General features: G+C 43.0%; 1 protein-coding gene across 8 annotated transcripts in view; it reads left to right on the forward strand.

Moving 5' to 3' along the window:
- The window catches only part of LOC138983534 (dystonin-like), a 101,825-nt gene that overhangs the window by 65,441 nt on the left and 10,730 nt on the right, over positions 1–25,654 (forward strand). For 4 of the 8 annotated variants that reach the window (XM_070356793.1, XM_070356794.1, XM_070356799.1 and 1 more), the window contains 16 exons: positions 4,615–4,743; positions 5,093–5,146; positions 7,654–7,725; positions 7,987–8,106; positions 8,667–8,762; positions 9,871–9,999; positions 11,674–11,820; positions 12,404–12,466; positions 13,092–13,183; positions 14,295–14,400; positions 14,864–15,041; positions 15,449–15,516; positions 16,322–16,443; positions 18,454–18,537; positions 24,866–25,010; positions 25,273–25,392. In XM_070356793.1, the coding sequence (XP_070212894.1) occupies positions 4,615–4,743; positions 5,093–5,146; positions 7,654–7,725; positions 7,987–8,106; positions 8,667–8,762; positions 9,871–9,999; positions 11,674–11,820; positions 12,404–12,466; positions 13,092–13,183; positions 14,295–14,400; positions 14,864–15,041; positions 15,449–15,516; positions 16,322–16,443; positions 18,454–18,537; positions 24,866–25,010; positions 25,273–25,392 (1,725 nt within the window). Of the gene's footprint in view, positions 1–2,369; positions 2,618–4,614; positions 4,744–5,092; positions 5,147–7,653; positions 7,726–7,986; positions 8,107–8,666; positions 8,763–9,870; positions 10,000–11,673; positions 11,821–12,403; positions 12,467–13,091; positions 13,184–14,294; positions 14,401–14,863; positions 15,042–15,448; positions 15,517–16,321; positions 16,444–17,294; positions 17,310–18,453; positions 18,538–24,865; positions 25,011–25,272; positions 25,393–25,654 lie in introns of those variants that run through there. The other 4 variants (XM_070356796.1, XM_070356797.1, XM_070356800.1 and 1 more) reach the window with 3 other exon arrangements.

Consider the following 25,654-nt stretch of genomic DNA (forward strand, 5'->3'; position numbering starts at 1 on the left):
TTATATCTACAAGAATATGAGTCATTTGGAAAATAACCCATTAAGGGGTCGTATTCGCAACAGAGGTTTGTGAACTTAGCTTAAGGTGTTATCACAGGCAGGTTTAGACGTGTCGAGGACATTCAGCAACACATGGACTGCTAATCTTCCAAAATCCAGCTGAAGAAAGCTCAGTTATTGGAAAGTTTGATTGTTGACAAACTTGCAAACTTGTTTGGGTGAAAAATTAAACGTCCAAATAACTAACCTTTCTTGTTTTTACGTTTAGTCAAGTTTTGACTAAATGTTTTAACATAGAGGGGGAATCGAGACGAGGGTCGTGGTGTATGTGTGTGTGTGTGTGTGTCTGTGTGTGTGTGTGTGTGTCTGTGTGTGTGTATGTGTGTGTGTGTGTGTGTGTGTGTGTGTGTGTGTGTGTGTGTGTGTGTGTGTGTAGAGCGATTCAGACTAAACTACTGGACCGATCTTTATGAAATTTGACATGAGAGTTCCTGGGAATGATATCCCCGGACGTTTTTTTAATTTTTTTGATAAATACCTTTGATGACGTCATATCCGGCTTTTTTGTAAAAGTTGAGGCGGTACTGTCACACCCTCATTTTTCAATCAAATTGATTGAAATTTTGGCAAAGCAGTCTTCGACGAAGGCCGGACTTTGGTATTGCGATCCAGCTTGGTGGCTTAAAAAATAATTAATGAACTTGGTCATTAAAAATCGGAAACTTGTCATTACATTCTTTTTTTAAACGATCCAAAAACAATTTCATCTTATTCTTCGTCATTTTCTGATTCAAAAAACATATACATATCTTATATTTGGATTACAAACAAGCTCTGAAAATTAAAAATATGAAAATTATGATTAAAATTAATTGTCCGAAATCGATTTCGAAACAATTTCATCTTATTCCTTGTCGGTCCCCGATTCCAAAAACATATATATATTATATGTTTGGATTAAAAACAAACTCAGTACGCTAAAAAGAATAGAGATGCAGAAAAGCGTGTTATCCTGCTCAGCGCGACCATTACTGCACTATTCTGTCTTGTCGATTTCACTGCCTTTGCCACGAGCGGTGGACTGACGAAACTACGAGTATGCGGTCTTGGTGAAAAAAGCAGTGCGTTCGAGTTTCATTCTGTGAGTTCGACAGCTTGACTAAATGTTGTTATTTCGCCTAACGCGACTTGTTTTGATTCTGTGTCGAAGATAATTTTCCATCTCGACATTTTCATTTAAATGGGCAGTACAGGTTTTGTTATTGCTATTGTTCATTTTACAAGGAGACTGCATGTCTCCCGAGGAAGTGACAAAGAATTTCGAGAACGACGTTTGTATCGATGACTCCGACGGGCGCTGTGGCGTGGTGGTAAGACGTCGGCCTCTTAATCGGAAGGTCGAGGGTTCGAATCCCGGTCGCTGCCGCCTGGTGGGTTAAGTGTGGAGATTTTTCCGATCTCCCAGGTCAACTTATGTGCAGACCTGCTAGTGGCTTATCCCCCTTCGTGTGTACACGCAAGCACAAGATCAAGTGCGCACGGAAAAGATCCTGTAATCCATGTCAGAGTTCGGTGGGTTATAGAAACACGAAAATACCCAGCATGCTTCCTCCGAAAGCGGCGTATGGCTGCCTTAATGGCGGGGTAAAAACGGCCATACACGTAAAATTCCACTCGTGCAAAAACACGAGTGTACGTGGGAGTTTCAGTCCACGAACGCAGAAGAAGAAGAAGAAGAAGATGACTCCAACATGTCAACAATGGAAAATTAATCGTAAGGCCACCGCCAGGCTGGGCAAGTATCGGTATCATAATTTTTTTTAATTTTTTTTTTATTCTCTTTATTTATATAGCGCCTTATCCGAAGTTCAAAGCGCTTTATGCCGTGTGAGATGGAATTTTTTACACAATATATCACGCATTCACATCGACCAGCAAACCTCAAGCCTGTTAGGCGAATGTTCACCTTTCGCGGCCTTTATTCCAAGTCACACGGGTATTTGATGGACATTTTTATCTATGCCTATACAATTTTGCCAGGAAAGACCCTTTTGTCAATCGTGGGATCTTTAACGTGCACACCCCAATATAGTGTACACGAAGGGACCTCGGTTTTTCGTCTCATGACCTTTTTGATTAAGTCGCATGCTTTTCCTCGGAAAAAAGTAGTTTTCATACACCCGATTCAATAAAGGCATACTATCACCACAGCCCAGAAGCAGGAATTTGAAACCTTTGAAATAAAACCCCACATGAACAGTTTGCATTTGGAGGCAGATCTGTTGAATGCTGGTGTGTGGCAGCGTACGAGTGCGACCCTTTCAAGCTACGTAACATCCTGTTTTTACCTTATCCTGCATGTTTCCACCGTCTGTGGGTCATATTGTTGCTGCCAAGGCCGCCGACTGATTTAATGCATCAAATTGGTGGACACCCTGTTGTGAACATCTGTGAAACAGATTGACAATCAAAAGAACAGATTGATTTTTACGGCCGTTTTGTACAGGTGGAAATACGGTGATTCATCGCATCGACGTCTCTACGTGTACACGTGTATACATTTAAGAGAACTGATTGTTTGGTCGTCACGTTAAGCTGTTGCCGCGTGTTTGTCAAAGTAAGAAAGAATTGATTTTTAGTTTAGTGTATGGATTTTTCTTGGAAGCGGTTGTAGTTTAAATTTTTTTCTCTATGGCGTATAACTCGTGGAAATTCAACTTAGCAATTTTATTCGCCTTGCTTTGCCAGGGCCTTTGTAACTTTCTTGTTCATTTGATTGGACAAACGGGTTGTGTTGTGTGTGACTTATATGATGTCAAAGTAGATATAACGCTCAGGTGTTGCTTGAAGTGTCGTAGATTTGTGTACATCGATAATGGCATGGGTTTTGAACCTCGTTTAAAGGAATTGCTGATTGTCTATGTCATCCCCCACCCCCTTTCTGCTCCCCTTCTTCTTTCTTGCCTCCATCTCACTTTCTTTCTCTCTCCCTAGCTCTCTCTCTCCTTCTCCCTATCTCACTCGTTCTCTCTCTCTCTCTTTCCCCCTCTCTCTCTCTCTCTCTCTCTCTCTCTCTCTCTCTCTCTCTCTCTCTCTCTCTCTGCCATTTATTATCATATGTACGATTTTTTTTTGCCGTCAACCTCTTTTGCTCTTATAATGTTTTCATGTCTGTTTTGTATTCATGTTAGTTAGCAAGGACAGATTGTAAGACTAGGCAACGCCTAAAATCTCCATCCTTCTGTAATAAAGTTTAATCAATCAATCAATCAATCTCTCTCTCTCTCTCTCTCTCTCTCTCTCTCTCTCTCTCTCTCTCTCTCTCTCTCTCTCTCTCTCTCTCTCTCTCTCTCTCAATCTCACCCTGTTTAATGCACGTAACACTAATTGTTGTTCTTCTGATGTCGACACTTTATACGATCAATCGTATCCATCAAATCCCACTTTTATTTTGTGTGTCATGTGCCTGTATGTTTGTGGTTCAATCTGATATCAATGATGAAACAACTTACAATGGATACCACAACGGATAATTACGATGAGATACGATAATAATTACGATAAGATGAATCAACCTGAAAGATTTAAAAAAACCACCACGTTGGTCACAAAAATATGGGCTACATTGAAAGATTTTTTTTAACTGTTTGGAAACATCTGGCCATGTTAGAATCAAACAACAATTTTGTGATTACTTGAAGTCGTTCTTTGCAGTTCCACTGACGTGCACATATTGTGTCAGTTATCGCTTTGCAGTTATTGACTTTGTCCCCAATTATCCACGCCGTCCCACCGCTTGCTAAGAAATGTTCCAATACATTTGAACTACAAACACTGATTAACTTTGCCGATATGATGGCAGGTACTGTCAAGCTTATCACGATTCGTTGTCAGTTTTCAGTGCATATTTTTGGTCGATGGTCTTTATGTTTATTCGCTTGCTTGCTTGTTTGTTCAACAGTTTGTTTTTTGTTTGCTTCTTTTTTTCTTGCTATCTACCTTTATTTCTTTCATCCTTTCTTGATGCAATTTTAATTGCTGCTGATGATTGTGACGAAAAAAGGAATGTGCGGAGGATTTGAGATGACGTCGGGGGAGAGGAAGGATGATTATGACTGAATCTATCATGGGAACTACGACTGCTTGACGATTGTGCCGCCACTGCTGCTGATGACGACAAAGACAACATTTTAATTTTTAATTTTCATTGTTATTACTTTAATGTCCTAATCGCTGGGGAATTCGGGTCGCTTCCTCCCAGTGGAAAAGTAGCAGCAACAGAGTCGCGCTACCCAGGTGTGTGTGTGTGTGTGTGTGTGTGTGTGTGTGTGTGTGTGTGTGTGTGTGTGTGTGTGTGTGTGTGTGTGTGTGTTTAGGTGTAATCAGCCACCTGCACGTATGGCAGAATGACCGAGGTCTTTTACATGCCACAGTAGTGACACGGGGATGGAACATGGATACCGTCTCTGAGTCTGCACATGGAGTTGACCCCTGTCTGGATTCGAACCTGTGACCCGCAGATCTCAAGTCCAGTGCTCTACCAACTAAGCTACCAGGCCCCAAAGGACGAAGGAGATGACGATGACACTGAACTCCACTATCCATGTTTTGCAGGGCGAAATGGAAGCCAACGGGTTCGGGACAGGGCGACAAGGAGTTCTAGAGGCGCTCCAAGCACAGAAAAACAAGGCCGGTGACATCCGTAGCTTCCGCTCCAAAATGGACAAAACCATGGCGTCTGAGGTTGGTGTTCTTGACAGAGAGAGAGAGAGAGGGGGGAGAGAGAGCGAGAGAGAGGGAGAGAGAGAGAAAGAGGGGGAGAAAGCGAGAGAGAGAGGGAGAGAGAGAGAGAGAGAGAGCGAGGGAGAGAGAGAGAGAGAGAGCAAGAGTGGGAGAGAGAGAGAGAGAGAGAGAGAGAGAGAGAGAGAGAGAGAGAGAGAGAGAGAGAGAGAGAGAGAGAGAGAGAGAGAGAGAGAGAGAGAGAGAGCGCGCAAGAGAGGGGGGAGAGATATATTTTATTTCGAAAAGATGTGCTGGTAAGATGTCTTCCTGGAAATCACTTCATTACTCATTCTTCTGATTTGATTTTCAGAAACTGTCCGAGGAGGCGAAGAAAGATTTAGATACCAACTTCAACTCCGTTTCGGTAAGTAATTCATATTACATGTACTTGCTTCGTGCTTGTGAAATCATGCTCTCTCTGATCGGAGAGACAGGAAGTTGAAGCACAGAACTGACATGTAGTATGGAAATCAAACGATTCGTCAGTGTAAAGCGTTTTTGTCGCGGCTTTCCTATGATTGAACTGGATACAGCAAAACATGTGTGTACATGTACTCCTTCATGAACTCCGAAACTCAGCTATTTTGTATAAGGCCATCAACAACAAAATGTTGATTTAGGGTAACTCGACCGACCCTATTTTTTCCCGCCGACCCTAAAACTTTTTTTTTTATTTCTAAAAAAAAAAAATATATTTTGGCACATTTTGCGAACCATACAGAGACTAAGGGTAGTATAACCTCCTTCGAACTCGACTAAATCTAAGAGAAAAAAAAGAAAAAGAAAAGGAGAAAAAGCCTACCTACCGACGTTTTTGTCGCGGCTTTCCTATGATTGAACTGGATACAGCAAAACATGTGTGTACATGTACTCCTTCATGAACTCCGAAACTCAGCTATTTTGTATAAGGCCATCAACAACAAAATGTTGATTTAGGGTAACCCGACCGACCCTATTTTTTCCCGCCGACCCTAAAACTTTTTTTTTTATTTCTAAAAAAAAATAAAATATTTTGGCACATTTTGCGAACCATACAGAGACTAAGGGTAGTAACCTCCTTCGAACTCGACTAAATTTAAGAGAAAAAAAAAAGAAAAAGAAAAGGAGAAAAAGCCTACCTACCGACCCTTTTTTTTTTGGGGGGGGGGGGGGGGGGGTCACGTTACGTTAAACCAACATATTTTTGTGTGTGCCTTATCTCAGTTTTGCATCTTTTTAGAAAACGCTGTCTTGAAATTGATTATTACAATTTTGCAGTCACTAAAAGGGCCAACAGAAGAACATATTTTCTTGGCCTTTTGACAATAAATAACCACAATAACGTGGGTATACGAAAAGATGTCCCCCCCCCCCCCCCAATAGCATATATTTGCTCATTGGTATAGGTAATTGAGCGTGTGTGGTTTTTTTTATCAAGTATGTGGACGTTCACGAAATTCGTGACAAACACTACAGTGCAGGTACTCTGATTTAGTTTTTATTCCAGGACGCCGTCCCCCCCCCCCCCCCACCCCCCGCCCCCATCCCCTGCCAAGATTTGTAACGTTTTAAAGGAGATCAAGATTGTTAACAAAATTTGAAGTAACACGAAGTGTGAAAAGACATGGGCTTTTTAGAACCTTTTGCATGTTTACTGTGGTAGAGCTAAACGAAACGAGTTTTTAACAGAGACCATCATGTAAACTCGGAAAGGTAACAAACCTGCATCGGTCTCGGATAGGCATTTCGGTTGTTTTTACTTTATTTGGTGTTTAACGTCGTTTTCAACGACGAAGGTTATATCGCGACGGATTTCGGTTGTATATAGGGACATTTAATAAACAAACAAAAAACAACAACAAAAACAACAACAACCACTGGTTCTGTTACAAGGGCTTTTTTGACAAACAAACTTTCTGGCATTTCCGTAACTGACAGGGGCAATGGCCAAGTTAATAACACGCCGGTGTAACACGAGAAAATTACTCCCACGAGATTTGTACTCCGGAGTAAAACTTTCGTACAAAAATTATACTCCCTTTACGAAAAATGACTCCCCCCCCCCCCCCCCCCCCCCCCCATAACACGAGAAAATTACTCCCCACGACAGATGTGTTCCGTGTAAACATTTCGTACATAAATGTTACTCCCCTGACGAATAAATAACGAATAAATTACTCCACCCAAACAGGAGCAATTTAACTGTCCACGCCAGGTGTACGAAACTTTTACTCCCTTGTGCCCTGTTAGTCCCGGTGTGGAAGGGGCGGGGGGAGGGGTAGCGCGACATTCGTTTGCGCGAGATCAGATATTGGCATTATCCCTTCGCCCGCATCCCAATTTTGCGTACAAGATTTTTACTGGAAGTAAAAAAAAATGGGGAGTAGAAATTTCGTGGAGGGAGTAATTTTTTCATGCCTTGGGGATTTTTTTTCTCGTACAACAGGTGTACTCGGAGTACAAATTTCGTACGAAATTTGTACTCCGGAGTCAATTTTTCGTCGAGTAAATATTTCGTGTTACACCGGTCTCCTCAGTAAGCGAAAGGTCGAGTGTTCAATCGCGGCCTCGCTTGGTGGGCTAAGGTTGGCGATTTTTCCGACCCCCACGGCAACTTATGTGCAGACCTGCTAGTGCCTTACAAGACCAAGTGCGCACGGAAAAGATCGTGTAATCCATATCAGAACTCGGTGGGTTAGCGAAACACAAAAATAAGCCTACCAAGCATGCATCCCCCGAAATTGACGTCCGACTGCCTAAATGGCGGGTTGAAAACGGTCGTACACCCAACATCCCACGCGTTCAAAAACACGAGTCAACTTCGGAGTTTCGGCCCATGAAATTATTTTTTCGTGTGACTGTAAATGACCAATGATGCGTGTGTTGTTCCAGGCGCTGTCCAAGAAGAGACAGCAGTGTCTGGACACAGTGTCACAGATTGCAGCGATGGAGGATCTGGTTCAGGTGAGGGTTGATTGATTTGTTCTCTGGTTCCTTTAGAACAGCCGTTTGTGATTCTCATTCTCACAGAGATACATTAGTATATAGCATGGTTTGTGTGTGTGTGTGTGTGTGTGTGTGTGTGTGTTTGTGTGTGTGTGTGTGTGTTTATGTGTTTGTGTGCGCGTGTGTGTGTGTGTGTTTGTATGTGTGTGTGTGTGTGTGTGTGTGCGCGTGCGTGTGCATGCATCACAATAAAACTCATGCGTTGGTGTGTGTATCCAGGGCCTGTCCATGGAGGTCGACTCGCGCGCTGTTCATTTGGTCCACACGGCAGAGGCCAAGAGGGAGCAGAACGGACCGTCCAGCCCGCAGTCCAACGAGAGCATGGCCAGAGCCAGTCAGGTACACAACGCCTTGTTTTATGTGGTTCTTCTTCTTCACTCTACCCCTCAAAGTATAGCAAGATAGTCTAGTATAAAGCACAGTATTTTATGTGGTTGTTTTGTAGTCACTCTATCCATCAGAGGTGCATCAGGCATGACAAGCTATTCAGGTTTATAGCACATTTTTTTTAAAGGCTCACTCCTTTTCAGCTCGCCATCTTAGATATGGCCAGGCGTTTACCTGGAATAAGATCATCCCTCTCCTTGGTCAATATTACAACATCCGTTTGACGTGGTACCGAAACCTATGCAGATGCGGCTTTGTTACGCAAACGGATCGAACATTGATTTATTGACAGTCTTTGCCCTGATACGTCACGTTAAACTGTCAAGGGGAGCTGCTGAACCATATCGTAACCAAACTTTTGCAAAGACCTCAACTGTATGACTAACAATGCTGTGTGTGTGTGTGTGTGTGTGTGTGTGTGTGTGTGTGTGTGTGTGTGTGTGTGTGTGTGTGTGTGTGTGTGTGTGTATGCTTGTTTCATTTTGATGACTAACACTGTGGTGTGTGTGTAGACATGCGTGCAGGCGGTGCGCACCAACTGGCAGTGGATGTCCCAGGTGATGCAGTGTGCTGAGGTCCATCTCAGAAACGCTGCCTCCTATCATGAGGTCAGTTTACATTTTCACTTCATTGACATTATTATCTCATTGCTGGGAAATTCGGGTCGCTTCTTTCCAGTGGAAAGCTAGCATCAACAAGAGTCGCGCTACCCATGTGTGTGCGTGTTTAGGTGTAATCCGCCACATGCATATTTAGGCAGAATGTCTTTGGCGAGGTCTTGTTTGTGCCACGGGGGTGGAACATGGAATCCTTTTTCTGATTATTTCTTTCATTCTCTCTCTCTCTCTCTCTCTCTCTCTCTCTCTCTCTCTCTCTCTCTCTCTCTCTCTCTCTCTCTCTCCAGGCATGGGAATTGAAACTAGTCAAAAAGGCTGAAAATTTGTAAGTAATGGCAAAGTCGACGGCGCGAAGCGCCTAGCCATGATAGGGGAGTTCGGGGGCATGCCCCCCCCCCCCGGAATTTTTTCTCCAAAGAACCCAAATGGTGCAATTTGGTGTCATCTAAGCTCCAAGTTTGCCATTAAATTAAGTTTTTAGAACCATTTTTGCCTCCCCCATTTATTTTTTCGGCGGACACTTTGGCTTTTTCGGCGGAACATAAAAAAAATTCGGCGGAAATTTGCCTTTCGGCGGACAATTCCCATGCCTGTCTCTCTCTCTCTCTCTCTCTCCAATTACTATCCTCTGCAAATGGCCAAGTGGTAAGACAGTTAGCAACGTATATTTACAAAGCTATACGATTTCGCACTGATTCTCTGGAAAATGCACAGTTGCAAGATGCAGGTCCATAAGGTTGCTTCTTTTAAACATTGTTCGCTTGTATTATGTGTCACCAGTCTTGTTATGGGCCGGAGGCCTAACAAATAAAATTTCCGACTCCGACTCCGACTCTCTCTCTCTCTCTCTCTCTCTCTCTCTCTCTCTCTCTCTCTCTCTCTCTCTCTCTCTCTCTGTCTCTTTATCTGTCTCTGTCCCTCTCTGTTCCTCCGGACTCTCTCTCTAGTCCCTCAGATTCGCCTTACAGTCGAAGTAAAAAGCACGCTCACATAAATACACACAATTAAGATATTTCAGATAATGGCCTGAAAGTCAACGACCAAGAGTCAGCGCCATGCAACTCCTTCCAAATACAAATTCTCTTTGTTCTATGTCCAGTTTTTCCACGAGGTAGAGGAGGCCGAGTTCTGGATGGACAACACGCTGTCCAGAATACACATGTCGTTTGACCGCTCCAAGCTGGAGGGCAACAGGACAGACGCCATGGCCATCCAGAACGAAATCAAGGTATGACAAACAAGAAGGAATGTGCCTTTATATTAAGGCAAAAAAAAAAAGGTCTGTTTACGGTAACCCAACCGACCCTAGATTTTAGGCCCGACCCTAATCTTTTTTTGGGATCGTCTGGAAAAAAAACCAACCCCGCATCCAAAATAGAGCTGTTTGCGCTCAAACAGCAGACGACAGAAGGGAGGTAAGCTCAAAGTACTGTTTATAGTTATGTTGGGCAAAAACAGGGATTGATGAGAAGAAATGAACTGTGAAACATCATAGAGGGGGGAGAAAAAAAAAAAAAAAAAAGAAAAAAAAAAAAAAACCGACCTACCGACCCTATTTTTTCACCCTATGTTACTGTAAACAGACCTTTTTTTTTGGGCCTAACCATATGGATGACGTGGACACTGCTGATGATGTTATTTTCAGGACGTGCTGGCAGCGTTCGTGCAGTGGCAGAACAAAGCGCAATTAACAGGAATGGTCTTCGCTGTCAGTCAATACAAAAGAGCGAAGAAAAATCTGTGTTTATCATGATCATGAAATTGGGTTGACAAGATATTACACTAGTCAAACACATAGGTGAACTAACTGCACACTGCAGTCATAGTGTTCATATTGATAATTTTTGTGCGTGTATTTTGATTGATAGCGTTGATTCGGTCTAAACTTACGTGTGTTTTGGTGTGCTTGGCTGGATTGTCGTCTGTCATATGAGCGTTGATGCGTTGAGCTGTCGTTATGCGCCATACATGGCCCAGCTCATCCGGCTTCAGCGTGTTTTTATATCGGAGTGGTCCTTCTCCTCCTAGACTGGTGGCTTTACAGGGCTGTCGAGTCCAGTCTACCCGGCTATTTGGCCATAGCTGGCTGGTTTGTTTATCTGAGGTGACCTTCCCCAGGGCTAGAACTTAAGATGCGGCTCTTGGTCGCATGATTGAAGGTAAAGTAAACTGTGACGTGCGTCTTTGTTTCCTAACCAGTACTCTTGATGTTGGTACCGTTGTTATCCTAAGACTCTGCACTTTCCGTTGGCTCACTGTGTATAACTGGATCAAACACGTGATAGTCGTAATTCGTTTTTCCCGATTAAGGTACATGCTGGGACTAATTGAAACCTGGCAGTGAGGAGAGTCTCACCGCAACAGTTGGTCTACGTCCTTATGTACCCTCCGGTACCAACATCAATAGTAATTAAAGGTCAAGAAACAAAGACCCACAGGGGCGGGGATGTAGCTCAGTCGGTAGTGCGCTGGATTTGTATCCAGTTGGCCGCTGTCAGCGTGAGTTCGTCCCCACGTTCGGCGAGAGATTTATTTCTCAGAGTCAACTTTGTGTGCAGACTCTCCTCGGTGTCCGAACACCCCCGTGTGTACACGCAAGCACAAGACCAAGTGCGCAACGAAAAAGATCCTGTAATCCATGTCAGAGTTCGGTGGGTTATAGAAACACGAAAATACCCAGCATGCTTCCTCCGAAAGCGGCGTATGGCTGCCTAAATGGCGGGGTAAAAACGGTCATACACGTAAAAGCCGTGGGAGTTTCAGCCCATGAACGAACAAACAAAAAGACCCACGAATACATTGACAACTGCAACTTTCGTGCGTAACAGTTTACTTTACCTACAATTTCAGGGCAAATTCCCAACCTTGGGCAAGACTCTGTATTGTGACGCTGTGTTTTCAGGACGTGCTGGCCGCGTTCCTGCAGTGGCAGACCAAGATCGACTACCTGTTCGACAAGGCGAAGCAGGTGGTGCCAGTTCCCTTCAGGACCACACCTCGCCCAGAGGAGAAACCCGTCCTCGCGCTCACAGACTTCTCAAACTCTCAGGTGAGATGCGCATGCAATACGCTCTTGGGTTCAGGTTTGCTTGTGATGTGGTTTTGTTTGTTTGCTTGGTTGAGAAAATGTGTGTGTGAGAGAAAGAGAGAGAAAGTGAGAGGGGGGGGGGGGGGGGGGGAAGAGAGAAAGGGAGAGAGGGTGTGAGAGAGAGATTGTATTTGTATACATGTGTGTGTGTGTGTGTGTTTGTTTGTGTGAGTGGGTGTTTGCTTTGTTTGTGTGTGTTAGTATGTGTTTGTTATGTGTGTGTGTGTGTGTGTGTGTGTGTGTGTGTGTGTGTGTGTGTGTGTGTGTGCGCGTGTGTGTGTGTGTGTGTGTGAGGGTCTGTGTGTGCGTGAGTGTGTGAAAGTGGGCGTGGGCGCGTGCATGTCCGGGCATGTTCGTTCATTTTTCATCTGTACTTGTTTGTTCGTGCGTGTGTAAGTGCATGTGTGCGTGCGTGTATCTCTATCACAAGTACCATGACAATGACTCTTCAGCTGCGCCCTGCAGTACAAAAGTCAAGACATCCATCAATGATAATGCATGCATATGTCTTTTGTTGCCAATGCATCACTTGCTTTCCCTGCAGATCACATTTATCGAGGGAGAAGCCCTATATCTGATGGACAACACAGACAGGATGAAGTGGAAGGTACGTTTGTCTTTCAGTGCAACACCTCGTTTTAAGAACAGAGAGAGAGAGAGAGAGAGAGAGAGAGAGAGAGAGAGAGAGAGAGAGAGAGAGAGAGAGAGAGAGAGAGAGAGAGAGAGAGAGGCTAGGGAGAGAGAGAGAGAGAGAGGCTAGAGAGAGAGAGAGAGAGAGAGAGAGAGGCTAGAGAGAGAGAGAGAGAGAGAGAGAGAGGCTAGAGAGAGAGAGAGAGAGAGAGAGAGAGAGAGAGAGAGAGGCTAGAGAGAGAGAGAGAGAGAGAGAGAGAGAGAGAGAGAGAGAGAGAGAGAGAGAGAGAGAGAGAGAGAGAGAGAGAGAGAGAGGGATAGAGAAAGAGAGAGAGGGGGAGAGAGGGAGAGAAAGCGAGGGAGAGACGCACAAACATTTTCTTCAGATTTTCCAGAGACAATTCTTTTTTATTTTGTATCAATGTTTGCCGTGGAATTTTGCAAATTATCTGTTCTTTTGAATATTCTTTATGCTACACTTAACTTGGAAAGAAACGTGTACATTTTCATTCGCATGACTTTATCCCCTCATGTATAGTACAGTCGTCTTTGAAGACACGTTGTGTAGTGTTAACACACGTGTTCTTGATATGTGCGCTCAGGTGAGGAACAACGCTGGGCAGGTGGGTGTGGTGCCTGCCGTGATCATCCTCATCCCGGGGCCCTACGGCGGTGCCACTGACGCTGCCATCAGGTGGGTGGTCATATCTATTTTTACACTCCCGGTATAGGGGTGTGTATAGGTTTCGGTCGATGTGTTTGTTTGTGTGTTTGTGTTCGCATATAGATCTCAAGAATGAACGGACCGATCGTCACCAAACTTGGTGAACAGGTTCTATACATTCCTGAGACGGTCCTTACAAAAATTGGGACCAGTCAAACACACGGTTAGGGAGTTATTGGTGGATTAAGATTCTACAAGGACTTATAGAGAAACATATTCATGGTCAAAGGGAAATAACCTTCTCAGTTGGTGGCAGTGAGAATGGGTGCAGTGAGAATGGTTATTTCCCTTTGACCAACGGGGGTGTTTTTCCTACCTCGAAGGAATTTCTTGTTTTTCCTTCTCTTTTGTCTACCCATCAGGGCTCCCCAAAGTGTGCGTCCCTGCGTCCTATACGCACGACAAGCCGAAAGAACGTTCTAGCAATTCTTGGAGGGGGTCCAGAGACGCACTGAATTTGAAAAGAGTGGGTCCCGGGACGCAGTAGATTTGCTTTATTATGCGGCGTACGGTAGGTACTGATGTGATTGTCTGCGAGTTTCCATGCAGAATGGAGCAGACTTTACACTGGATTTCTAAGAGGAGAAAAAGCTCGGCCAGGTCTGTACCGACTAGTTGTTGGACCCTCTAGAGTTTCGTTGAGGCAAGGGCCCCCTTAACATTATAATTGGGGGTCCAGGGACCCTCTAGAGTTTCGTTGAGGCAAGGGCCCCCTTAACATTATAATTGGGGGTCCAGGGACCCTCTAGAGTTTCGTTGAGGCAAGGGCCCCCTTAACATTATAATTGGGGGTCCAGGGACCCTCTAGAGTTTCGTTGAGGCAAGGGCCCCCTTAACATTATAATTGGGGGTCCAGGGACCCTCTAGAGTTTCGTTGAGGCAAGGGCCCCCTTAACATTATAATTGGGGGTCCAGGGACCCTGTAGGAAGAGCACCCGTGGGGAGTCCTGACCCATATATTTCATTTGATTTGTTTTCTTCTGCGTTCATTGACTGAATTACGCTCCTCGTACGCTCGCATTTTGTTTCCACGAGTGGGTTTCTACGTGTATGACTGACAAGCAGTGTGTATTCCGTGCAGACTGCGCCTGCAGTTGCTGTCACTGTGGACAGCCAGCGTGAAGAGACTGGGCTACCAGCTGATCGCCTTCATGCTGCTCGTCTTCAGGGACTGGAATGAGGATGAGGTAGGTTTTTCTTTTTACATAATTTTAGCCCTTGTAAAGATTCATTCATCTTCGATGAGGTAGATTTTTCTTTTCTCACACTTTTCGCCCTTGTTAATATCTAACAATCTTCAGACCTATCTTCCGGGATTGGAATGAGGATAAGGTATGTTTTCCTTTCTCACACAATTTTAGCGCTGGTTAATATTCCTCAATCTTCGGGGATTGGAATGAGAATAAGATATGTTTTCCTTTTTTGCACACTTTTAGCCCTGGTAAAAACAGTACCGCAGTAAACCGTAACCAATTGTTCTCTCCAAATGAGGATGAAAGTCGCTAGTTCATTTCAATGCTTGTTATTTTCTCTCAGGTGCCACGAGATTGGTTTTGCATTACTCTCACTTACTCTAGTGCACGTGTCGTATGCATTTAGAGCAATTACTTCCCTTCGTTTCTCATATCATTTTTTCTCTCCCCCCTGCAGGTGAACTTGCTGCAGCAGATGTCGCGGCGAGACAAGCAGGAACTGCTGCGAGTTCTGGACTACATCGAGACGACGCTGCAGCAGAACTGGCACGAGTACGGCGACTTCCAGGAGCTCCAGGAGAGGATCCACAGACTGCGCATGATCATCGAGGAGGCTCCCGAGGGTGATGAGTCCAGTGAGTACACTACGAGGTTGTTATACAAGTTTGTAGCCTTAATCATTGCAAGGAGGCTCCTGAAGGTGAGGAGTCCAATTAGTGCACTACAAGGGTCGTTTTAAAAGTTTGTAGCCTTGATCATTGTCATTGAGGAGGCTCCTGAGGGCGATGAGTCAAGTGAGTAAACTACTAAGGGTTTTTTCAACAAGTTTGTAGCTTTGATCATCGAGGAGGCTCCCGAGGGTGACGAGTCAAGTGAGTACACCACCTCTTTTGCCAACCACATCTTTGTCGTGTTTTTTTTTCTCCATTTCATTTATTATTCCGTTACTCGGAAATTCCTCCAAGCATGGCGAATGAGATTGTTTGATAGAATTGCATCTGAGCGCAATCTTTGATAATGACTGTTGTGTGTTGGTTGGCAGACAGCCAGTTCCTGGACCAAGTGGTGGTGCAGGTGAAGACTCTGGAAGACCTACTCAAGAAATACAAGGTAATTTTCTGTTTTGTTTTTGTTTTAAATACAAAACAATACAATACAATACCATACGAACAATACAATAAAATTATACAATACAATGCCATGCCATGCAATGCAATACCATAGCAGCACGGTTGGCCTAGTGATAAGGCGTCCGCCCCGTGATCGGGAGGTCGTGGGTTCGAACCCCGGCCGGGTCATACCTAAGACTTTAAAATTGGCAATCTAGTGGCTGCCCCGCCTGGCGTCTGGCATTATGGGGTTAGTGCTAGGACTGGTTGGTCCGGTGTCAGAATAATGTGACTGGGTGAGACATGAAGTCTGTGCTGCGACTTCTGTCTTGTGTGTGGCGCACGTTATATGTCAAAGCAGCACCGCCCTGATATGGCCCTTCGTGGTCGGCTGGGCGTTAAGCAAACAAAAAACAAAAAAACAAAAAAAATACCATAGCATACCATAGCATACCATAGCATACCATAGCATACAATACCATACCATACCATACCATACCATACCATACAGTGCCGTGCAGTGCCGTGCAGTGCAGTGCAGTGCAGTGCAATGCAATGCAATGCAATGCAATACAATACAATCCCATGCCATGCCATGCCATGCCATGCCACGCCATGCCATGCCATGCAATGCAATACAATACAATACAATACAATACAATCCCATGCCATGCCATGCAATACAATACAATACAATACAATACAATACAATACAATACAATACTGTTTTACTATCTCAAAAAGAAAAATTATACTGTGGCTGACAATAAACGCACAGACATAACTCCGCGGTGTTGTTGTTGCAGGACTTCTGGACGTTCTGGGAGACGTACAAGACGATCGTGGAACTGATCAAGCAACCCGAGTTCCTGCTGGTGTGCGACAAGTGGGAGCAACTCCGCTACATCACCACCGCGCACTTCGTCAGGTAGGGTCCTCTCCTTCACCTTATGCGCCTTTTTTTTTTTTGTTAGACTTTTTTTGGTTATTATTATTATTATTAATTCCCTCTTTAGGGCGAGGGCCAGATGTAAAAAAACACGCAAGATTACTGCTTACTCTATTACCCTCGTTGAATAAAGAGTTGTCGTTATTGTCATTGTCTCCTTAACCCCCTATTACCTGGGTAGCTTTTATGCAGGATAGACGATGTTCAGAAAAATCCTCACCACCAGCACACCAACATCACAACTTTGATGACATCTTAGGTTATTTCATCTTGTGTGTGAGTGTGTGTGTGTATATATATAATGTGTGTGTGTGTGTGTGTGTGTGTGTGTGTGTGTGTGTGTGTGTGTGTGTGTGTGTGTGTGTGCGTTTGATGCATGTAAAGAAGATTCAAGTGGTTGTACCATCGTAGGAGAATTTTTCTTTTTTATCTCCCAAAATGAAGATATGCAGGGACGCCTAGAACCTAGTACCCTGATTTGCATGCATGTTTTTGCTTTACTTTGTCAATTCGCTTCTCTCTCACTCTCTCTCTTTCTCTCTCTCTTTCTCTCTCTCTCTCTCTCTCACACACACACACACACACACACACACACACACACACACACACACACACACACACCACCCTCTCCCCTCACGCACACCAACATCAAACATTTTATGACATCTTAGTTTTCTTCATGTTTTACCCATAGCCTAGTTCTTACATAGCGCTTCGAGAAAAGGCCTTTAGATTTTCAAGCTTTTGATAAATATACCCTTGCAAGAATTTTATTTTAGTATGTTGGGAACTTTTCACTAACATTGTTTCCTGCATTTTTCTGGCTGTAGCAAGTTCAGAGACTTGTAAGTGCAGCAGCTTTGGATCAGGCCTGATGGTCTTGTTCGTGTGCATTTGGTTTGGGTGGCTTGTCACGGGTATCTGGTACAATGCTTGTGGGGTGTGATTTGGATTTGCTTCATTTTCAGGTATATTGCTTCTGTTGTAAGCGAGCATGTTTAGGCCAAGAAAAAAATTCAACGTTGATTGACAAGGGTCGACTTTTCAAACTTTACTAGGAAACATACTCTTCTCCGACATTCAGGGGTCACAGCTCGCACGATTTCTGGCCAACAAAAAGCCAAAAACGCACCCCCCCCCCCAAAAAAAAAAAAAAGAAAAAGAAAAAAAGACCTACCGATCCTTACGTTTTTGGCCATGTAATCGGAAATAACCATTTTATTTTTCTTGGCCTTACCACCACAGATCCGGCCAGGGCACCAGAACACCCTCTCACTTGGGAACATGTCAACGATCAAGAGCCTGGCTGCAGGCTTACTCTGCAGAGTGGAACTTGATTTCGTTGGTTACGCCCATGTCAGTCCGCTACATTCATTCATAAACAAATCCCACTGCACGGAATGCAGCCAGGCTGTTGGTTTTTGGTACGTGTGTGAGTGAAAGGATGCTCTCCTGAAGACACCTGTGGCGGTGCCATGATCATGTACGCGGGAAGGACGCTACCTTTAATGGTCACGCTACCTTTAATGGTCACGCTACCTTTAATGGTCACGCTACCTTTAATGGTCACGCTACCTTTAATGGTCACGCTACCTTTAATGGTCACGCTACCTTTAATGGTCACGCTACCTTTAATGGTCAATCCAGTCAACACAGTTCTCATTGTGGTGGTACTCGGTCAAGATTTTGTTTGTCAAATAAAGACACTCTCTCTCCCACTTCTCCCATGTCCCCGTTTAGAGTCAATCTGGGACAGTGTTCTTGAAATTTACTGGCTGGGTTGGTTTAAACTAAATTTTATTCAAAATTACAAGACATGAAACAATTAACAATATACGTGGACACGAACTCAAAAAGCTGGCTGGGTTGTAAAAAAGGAGGAGAGAATATAGTCAAGTTACTCACCTTCTATTTGCTCATCCTTTCATTTTCAATTTTCTGGCTGCGGCTGACACCAAACACTCACGTATGGTGCGAACACTGAACTAGGTACTGGGATATAGGACCCATACAGATCGAAGCCCCGGATGGTGACGTGGGACGCCACTCTTCCAGCCTTACCATCCAAGAAAAGTAACTCCTGCTCCCTGTGGCTGTGTTGTCTTGCGTCTGAATTAACTCCCCTCGTTGCACTGTCTTGGCTGTTGTTCAAAGTGATGCCACTGAGCAGACTGGTCAGAATTGGAACGTACACGGAAATCCTTGACAGAAGCGGAAAGAAGAAGAAGGCAAGAGAAGAAGATGAAGAAAAAGGAGGAGACAAATAAAGTGGATTTTGAGCAGACCAGTCGGTTAAAAAAAAAGAAGAGTATCACTTAAGGCCCCTTTTGTCAGGGGTTGACTCTAGTGTGTACGTTCCAATCTTAACCAGTCACTTGTGTTCACACTGACGTGCGAAGAGTAATGCCCTCACTAGCCTGGTGTACTGCGTAATTCGGTGATGGGCTTAATGGTGTGCTGTGTTTACAGTGGAGTCCCCTTTTTCAGACCACCAACAATCGGAGGAATTAGGGTCTTAAAAGAGAGTGAGACTTAAAGTGGAGGATGTTAGAAACAGAAAGTCTTAAAAGAAACTGAAACTTAAAGTGGGGGAGATATGTTAGAAACAGAAAGTCTTAAAAGAGAGTGAGACTTAAAGTGGAGGATGTTAGAAACAGAAAGTCTTAAAAGAGAGTGAGACTTAAAGTGGAGGATGTTAGAAACAGAAAGTCTTAAAAAGAGAGTGAGACTTAAAGTGGAGGATGTCAGAAACAGAAAATCTTAAAAGAGAGTGAGACTTAAAGTGGAGGATGTTAGAAACAGAAAGTCTTAAAAGAGAGTGAGACTTAAAGTGGAGGATGTCAGAAACAGACAATCTTAAAAGAGAGCGAGACTTAAAGTGGAGGATGTTAGAAACAGACAATCTTAAAAGAGAGCGAGACTTAAAGTGGAGGATGTTAGAAACAGACAATCTTAAAAGAGAGCGAGACTTAAAGTGGAGGATGTTAGAAACAGAAAGTCTTAAAAAGAGAGTGAGACTTAAAGTGGAGGATGTTAGAAACAGAAAGTCTTAAAAAGAGAGCGAGACTTAAAGTGGAGGATGTTAGAAACAGAAAATCTTAAAAAGAGAGTGAGACTTAAAGTGGAGGATGTTAGAAACAGAAAGTCTTAAAAGAGAGTGAGACTTAAAGTTGAGGATGTTAGAAACAGAAAGTCTTAAAAAGAGAGTGAGACTTAAAGTGGAGGATGTTAGAAACAGAAAGTCTTAAAAGAGAGTGAGACTTAAAGTGGAGGATGTTAGAAACAGAAAGTCTTAAAAAGAGAGCGAGACTTAAAGTGGAGGATGTTAGAAACAGAAAATCTTGAAAGGTTGGAGGTCTTAAAACGCTTAGAACGCTCCTTTTAAGACCGCCGATTTCACACTCCCTCCCTTTAAAACCTCTATTGTTTTGTGAAGATTTTCAGTTCATCAGCTCTGAACAGTTGCCCCCACTTCAAGACTCCCTCCTTTTTAAGAACCGATTTTCTCAGATTTTTGAAAGTCTGAAAAGTTTTGTTTTTGTTTTGTTTTGTTTTGCTGTAGCACATTTTACTCACTCCAGTGCATTGCTTTACTCTATGCCTGCCATTTATATGCTAACTGTCTTGTTGTCTTTATCACCACATACGTGTCACTAACCGTTGCAATGCACGCTAAATGAGATTGGTGGTTGGGATTTGCCGTTTGATGTGTCTAATTTCTATTTGTGCCGTGTGTATTGTGCACGGGTCCACAGGCACCTGACACAGTCATGATGTGTCTAATTTCTATTTGTGCTGTGTGTATTGTGCACGGGTCCACAGGCACCTGACACAGTCATGATGTGTCTAATTTCTATTTGTGCCGTGTGTATTGTGCACGGGTCCACAGGCACCTGACACAGTCATGATGTGTCTAATTTCTATTTGTGCCGTGTGTATTGTGCTCGGGTCCACAGGCACCTGACACAGTCATGGTGGTCTACACGAGAAGAACTGCGTTTTTTCTCTCTCAGATACTGTGTGTGACCTGCTCAAAATACACATTAAAAAAAAAATAGTAAGACATTTTTGTGTCTGAATTCCTACTTAATTTAGAAGAGTAAGTGCATAACCACACCATAAACAAAGAGCATTTGACACAGTTCTACAAACTTTAACTGCTACAGCACCATTCCTTTCCAATTTCAAAATTTGGAAAAATGTCTAACGGCTTTTAATTCTTAGCAATGACTTTAACTTTTAAGTCCTCGTAGAAAGGTTGACTGTGCACAATAATGACGCAACTCGTCAGCCTATTAGCGGCCCTTGTACGTTACACAAAACAGCCTCATTGTGCACTCCATGCAACAAACACCAAAATTGGCAGAGACAGGCAGTTTTATGTATTTATCAAACTCTGATACAGGGCCATCGTGAAAAATTAGTTTAAAGGTGTTTTTTAATACAATTTCAAAATGGCCGCCACATGTAATTTAGCAAAATTATTAATTTATGTTCAGTTGATGCTACAAGCACCAAATTTGGCAGGGAGGTACAGTTTTATGTACTTGTCAAGGTCTGATACAGGGCCACCAAAATAAATTTGTTTAAAAGATTATTTTAATGCAATGTTCAAAATGGCTGCCACAAAAAAGTCTAAAATTGTAGATTTGTGTTCATGTAGTGCAACAACCCTCAAAATTGGCAGAGATGCACAGTTTTCTGAACTTATTAAGTTCTGATACAGAGCCACTTAAAATATGAATATTTGTTGGTTATTTAAAGCATAATTTCAAAATGACAACCACGGGAATACATGCAAACGCACATGCTGGAACGTAACTGAAGGAACACAAGAAGTTTAGAGCAATGTAGCTTGATTTACCTAGTGTTGGGGGTTGTTAGCAGATGGCGTGGGTGAAGGGTTGGGATTTGTACGCGGATCCGCCTGAATAAGCTTTTTTTTTTAAGCCGCCATTAGAATAATGGGGGGGGGGGGGGGGGGCTTACTGGATTGGCTCTGTCTGTTAAAAGTATTACCATCAACATACTCAGTTTGCTGAAAAATAACTTTGATTTGAGTTATCTCCCTTCCTTATGAACGTTTTAGAAGATAGTAGAGATTCAGGACAAAAAACATATAAATATGTTATATTCGGATTAAAAACAAGCTCTTAAAATTAAAAAATATAAAAATTATGATTAAAATTAAATTTCCGAAATCGATATAAAAACAATTTCATCTTATTCCTTGTCTGTCTGTCTCTGTTCTCTTAGCTTCCCCTCTCTCTCGGTGACTACTCTCTCTCTGTCTCTCTGTCTCTCTCTCTCTCTCTCTCTCTCTGAATATGGTTTGAAACAGTTTTGCGTGACTTAAGGTCGCGGCCGGTTTGGAATCCGGCCCGGGACGGACACGGGTCAACTGTTTGACTGTATCCATGTCCCACCCCCGTTTCACCACATGGCGGCGTTTTGACCCGTTATGGTCAACCCTTGTTTTATCTGTCAATCTAAACACACGGAATGGCTTATTATTGATGAATATATTATAAACATTTCTGAGCTTCTAAACTTTTTTCATTTCTACCCCGGTCAGACCCGTGTAGTTGCTAACTGTTTTTATTTTGTTTGATTCTTCAATGTTGTGCCGTTCACTACTATACAGATTTACAATAAGCTATCTCCCCTAAGAAATTATGTTTTGTCCTTCTGTTTCGTATTTAATAAATCTGTGCTTTTTCCACAATGATATCCAGGTGGTGTTCTTTTTCTTCCTAACAAACAAACACGCGGATTCGTCCATAACACCGAACATGTTCTTTTCTAATAACACCCACAATCACACAACTTTGTCTCACCCAGTGTTGCATTAAAAAACAAGAATGGTAAGTTATTGCAACATCTAATTGATGACAAAACAAAATATTACAATCACAGGTACTTAGATCCAATGTTCTTTTGTGTGGACAGACAAACAAACACCTCCTTCTGATAATCATCGCTCCACGGCTATCGCCAGTTTGTCTCTGACAGCATGCTAAATTATTGCGCGAATTTATGAAAACAAGAATACAGAGTTATCTCCCATATGTTTTTCGCGAGCACTGATCTAAATTTGAGATCAGTGTTCGCGAGACGAAAATGATTGCAGATTGGCCGACTTCGACAGTGATCTCCGTTCTGTTCTTTACAGTCATGATAAAGACATCGTTCTAAGGTCAAAACAAGTCGAAATTTTGAGACTGTTGTCGGAAGGAGACCGTGATATATGGTTGCATCATTCTCAACTGGTTACAGAAAAAATCGTCTGCACCGGCGCGCACCCAAGCAAAAGTTGATTATCACGTGACACTTTAGATAGCTCGCTTGAAACTGTCTTCCATATCAATTCCTTTGTAATTTAAAAATTACACAACACCATGAAAAATCATTATCGACGATCGCGAATCTGCTTATATCCATAACACATTACGAACAGATCTAAATATGTAAAAAAAATCGATTTCCTCTCCAGACAAGGAAAACCAAGGCATCCTGTCAGGGATAGAATGAGACCCGAAGGGAAGTAGGCCTAACTCATTTTTGACCTGAGTTCAGGATGACAAACACCTATGATACAGATAATGAACTTATCTTAGAAAATTTCTCTGACAAGAACGACGGCTAGGCCATAATATGTTATTTTAATTTTGTTTGTTTGGTCATGAATTAAACGTTCACATAACTTACCATTCTTGTTTTTAAAAAATTCTGAACTTTTAGCAGTCAATCTGATTTTGGATGTGTAACCCAGTGTTGACGATTTCATATGACATTGCTGCTTATTACACCCCCGGTATAGGGGTGTGTATAGGATTCGGTCGATGTGTTTGTTTGTTTGTTTGTTTGTGTGTTTGTGTTCGCATATAGATCTCAAGAATGAACGGACCGATCGTCACCAAACTTGGTGAACAGGTTCTATACATTCCTGAGACGGTCCTTACAAACATTGGGACCAGTCAAACACACGGTTAGGGAGTTATTGGTGGATTAAGATTCTACAAGGACTTATAGAGGGACATATTAATGGTCAAAGGGAAATAACCTTCTCAGTCGGTGGCAGTGAGAATAGTAAGGACGGGGGTGTTTTTCCTACCTCGGAGGAATTTCTTGTTTTCTGTTTGTTGTTGGTGTTGTCTACATTCGCTACCACGCACACCTGTGTTTCTGTACCGGTTTTCCATTGTAGAGGGGCCGTTTTGTAGTTTCAGTAATATGGACATGTACACGATTTACAGTAGAGTACGAGCTAGTATATATATATGAATAACCATATCCGCCTTGTAGTCAAATTCAGGCGCTAATACAATTACTTTAGTATATGGAGTTATCATTACTTTGAGTTGCTAAATGCATTTGACCTTTTCGAGATTTTTTGTATATGAAGTAGTTTGCAAACACAGTCATGGTATATCCGTGTTTTATCCTATAATTCGTTTGCACAATAGTTAGAAGTGGAGTTCACGAATTTGCTTCTAGTTTATAGTGGCTTAGGCCAAAAACAAAAATAGGTCTGTTTACGGTAACCCGACCGACCCTAGTTTTTTCGCGCGACCCTAGACTTTTTTTTGGCATTTGGGGGAAAAAAAAAAATCTTGTTTTTTTTGCAAAATAACGTAAAAATATGGTTTTTTGGAAGAAAAAAAAAAAAAGAAAAAAAAACCAATCCCGACCTACCGACCCTATTTTTTGGGCCTATGTTACCGTAAACAGACCTATTTTTTTTTTTGGCCTTACAATGACTCATGTTAGTTATTTTATCACACTTGACTTTCATGTAATACCCAATAAATTGTACCAGGCAAATATCACAAGTGAAATACATGCTGAATTATATCCTAGTTTGGTGTAGACTTTTCGACGTATGGCTCAATTCTTTAGTCTCTTAGTCAAATAGTAGTGTGTCGTAGTGACACAACCTTCCGGTGCATGCCTCGTTTTCTCAGTTATAGTCAATCTAGACTTCCGACTGTCGCTTGGTTTTCTTTGCAATAGGCGTACACCATCTTTGACTTTTGCTGTGTTAGATTTGTTAGCTTAATAATTATAGGCGTACATCTATGATCTTTGACTTTTGCTGTGTTAGCTTAGTTATAGGCGTACAACCCGTAGACTTTTGCTTCAAACTCGTAGCCCTAGTCATATAATCTCACGACACTTGTGTCGACACTAGGAAGCAAGCTCTTCTAGAGAGCAAACAATCCTAGTTGTGACAAGAATGTACAGTAACTGTGTGTGTGTTTCACGTGCGCTGTAGGTTCTGGGACAGTCATGTAATCTCACGGCACTTGTGTGGAAACTAGGAGTCAAGCTCTTCTTGAGAGCAAAGCATCTTAGTTGTGACAAGATTGCAGTGTCGTTGTTTGTGTTGCACGTGCTGTAGGTTCTGGGACACGAGCCTTGACGTGGCTGACGGCGACATGACGAAGCAGACAGCCAGCCTGGCACTGCACGAGACGCCCGGTGACAGCATGGTCAGCTCGGAAATCACGGTAGAGGAGGAGACGGAAGAGACTTCCACGGAGACGGTAGGTGTTGTGGGGCCATGTTGAAAATATGGGGAATGAGAATAAATAAAACGAGAATTGTTTGTTGATGGAACGTTAAATTATTGACAAAACAAAACGTGACATTTACTAAGACCTTGTCAATTCTATCCACGGAAAAGGCATCGAGATTGCAAATAGAGCTTCACGTTTTGGTCGTTTTATCCGGATAGTGAAAATGTTACCATCTCCCTCATGGAAGAGGATACAGTTTTAGCTAAAACAATGGTGACTGTTCGTGCAGGTGTCGACCAGCCTGACGGAGGAGCAACACACCTTCATCATCAAAGGCGTCCTTGACCCCAGAGACAACATCAGCACACTGGATCTGCAGAACGCCATTATGCTGGGTATTGTGGACCAGGTCAGGATTGTCTGTCCGTCTTTCTGTGTGTTTGTGTCTATGTGTCTGTCTGTCTGTGTGTGTGTGTCTGTCTGTCTGTCTGTGTGTCTGTTTGTATGTCTGTCTGTGTGTGTGTCTGTCTGTGTGTCTGTTTGTATGTCTGTCTGTGTGTGTGTCTGTCTGTGTGTCTGTTTGTATGTCTGTCTGTCTGTGTGTCTGTCTGTGTGTCTGTTTGTATGTCTGTCTGTGTGTGTGTCTGTCTGTGTGTCTGTTTGTATGTCTG

The sequence above is a fragment of the Littorina saxatilis genome, linkage group LG13 (assembly GCF_037325665.1).
Source record: "Littorina saxatilis isolate snail1 linkage group LG13, US_GU_Lsax_2.0, whole genome shotgun sequence".
NCBI lineage: Eukaryota > Metazoa > Mollusca > Gastropoda > Littorinimorpha > Littorinidae > Littorina > Littorina saxatilis.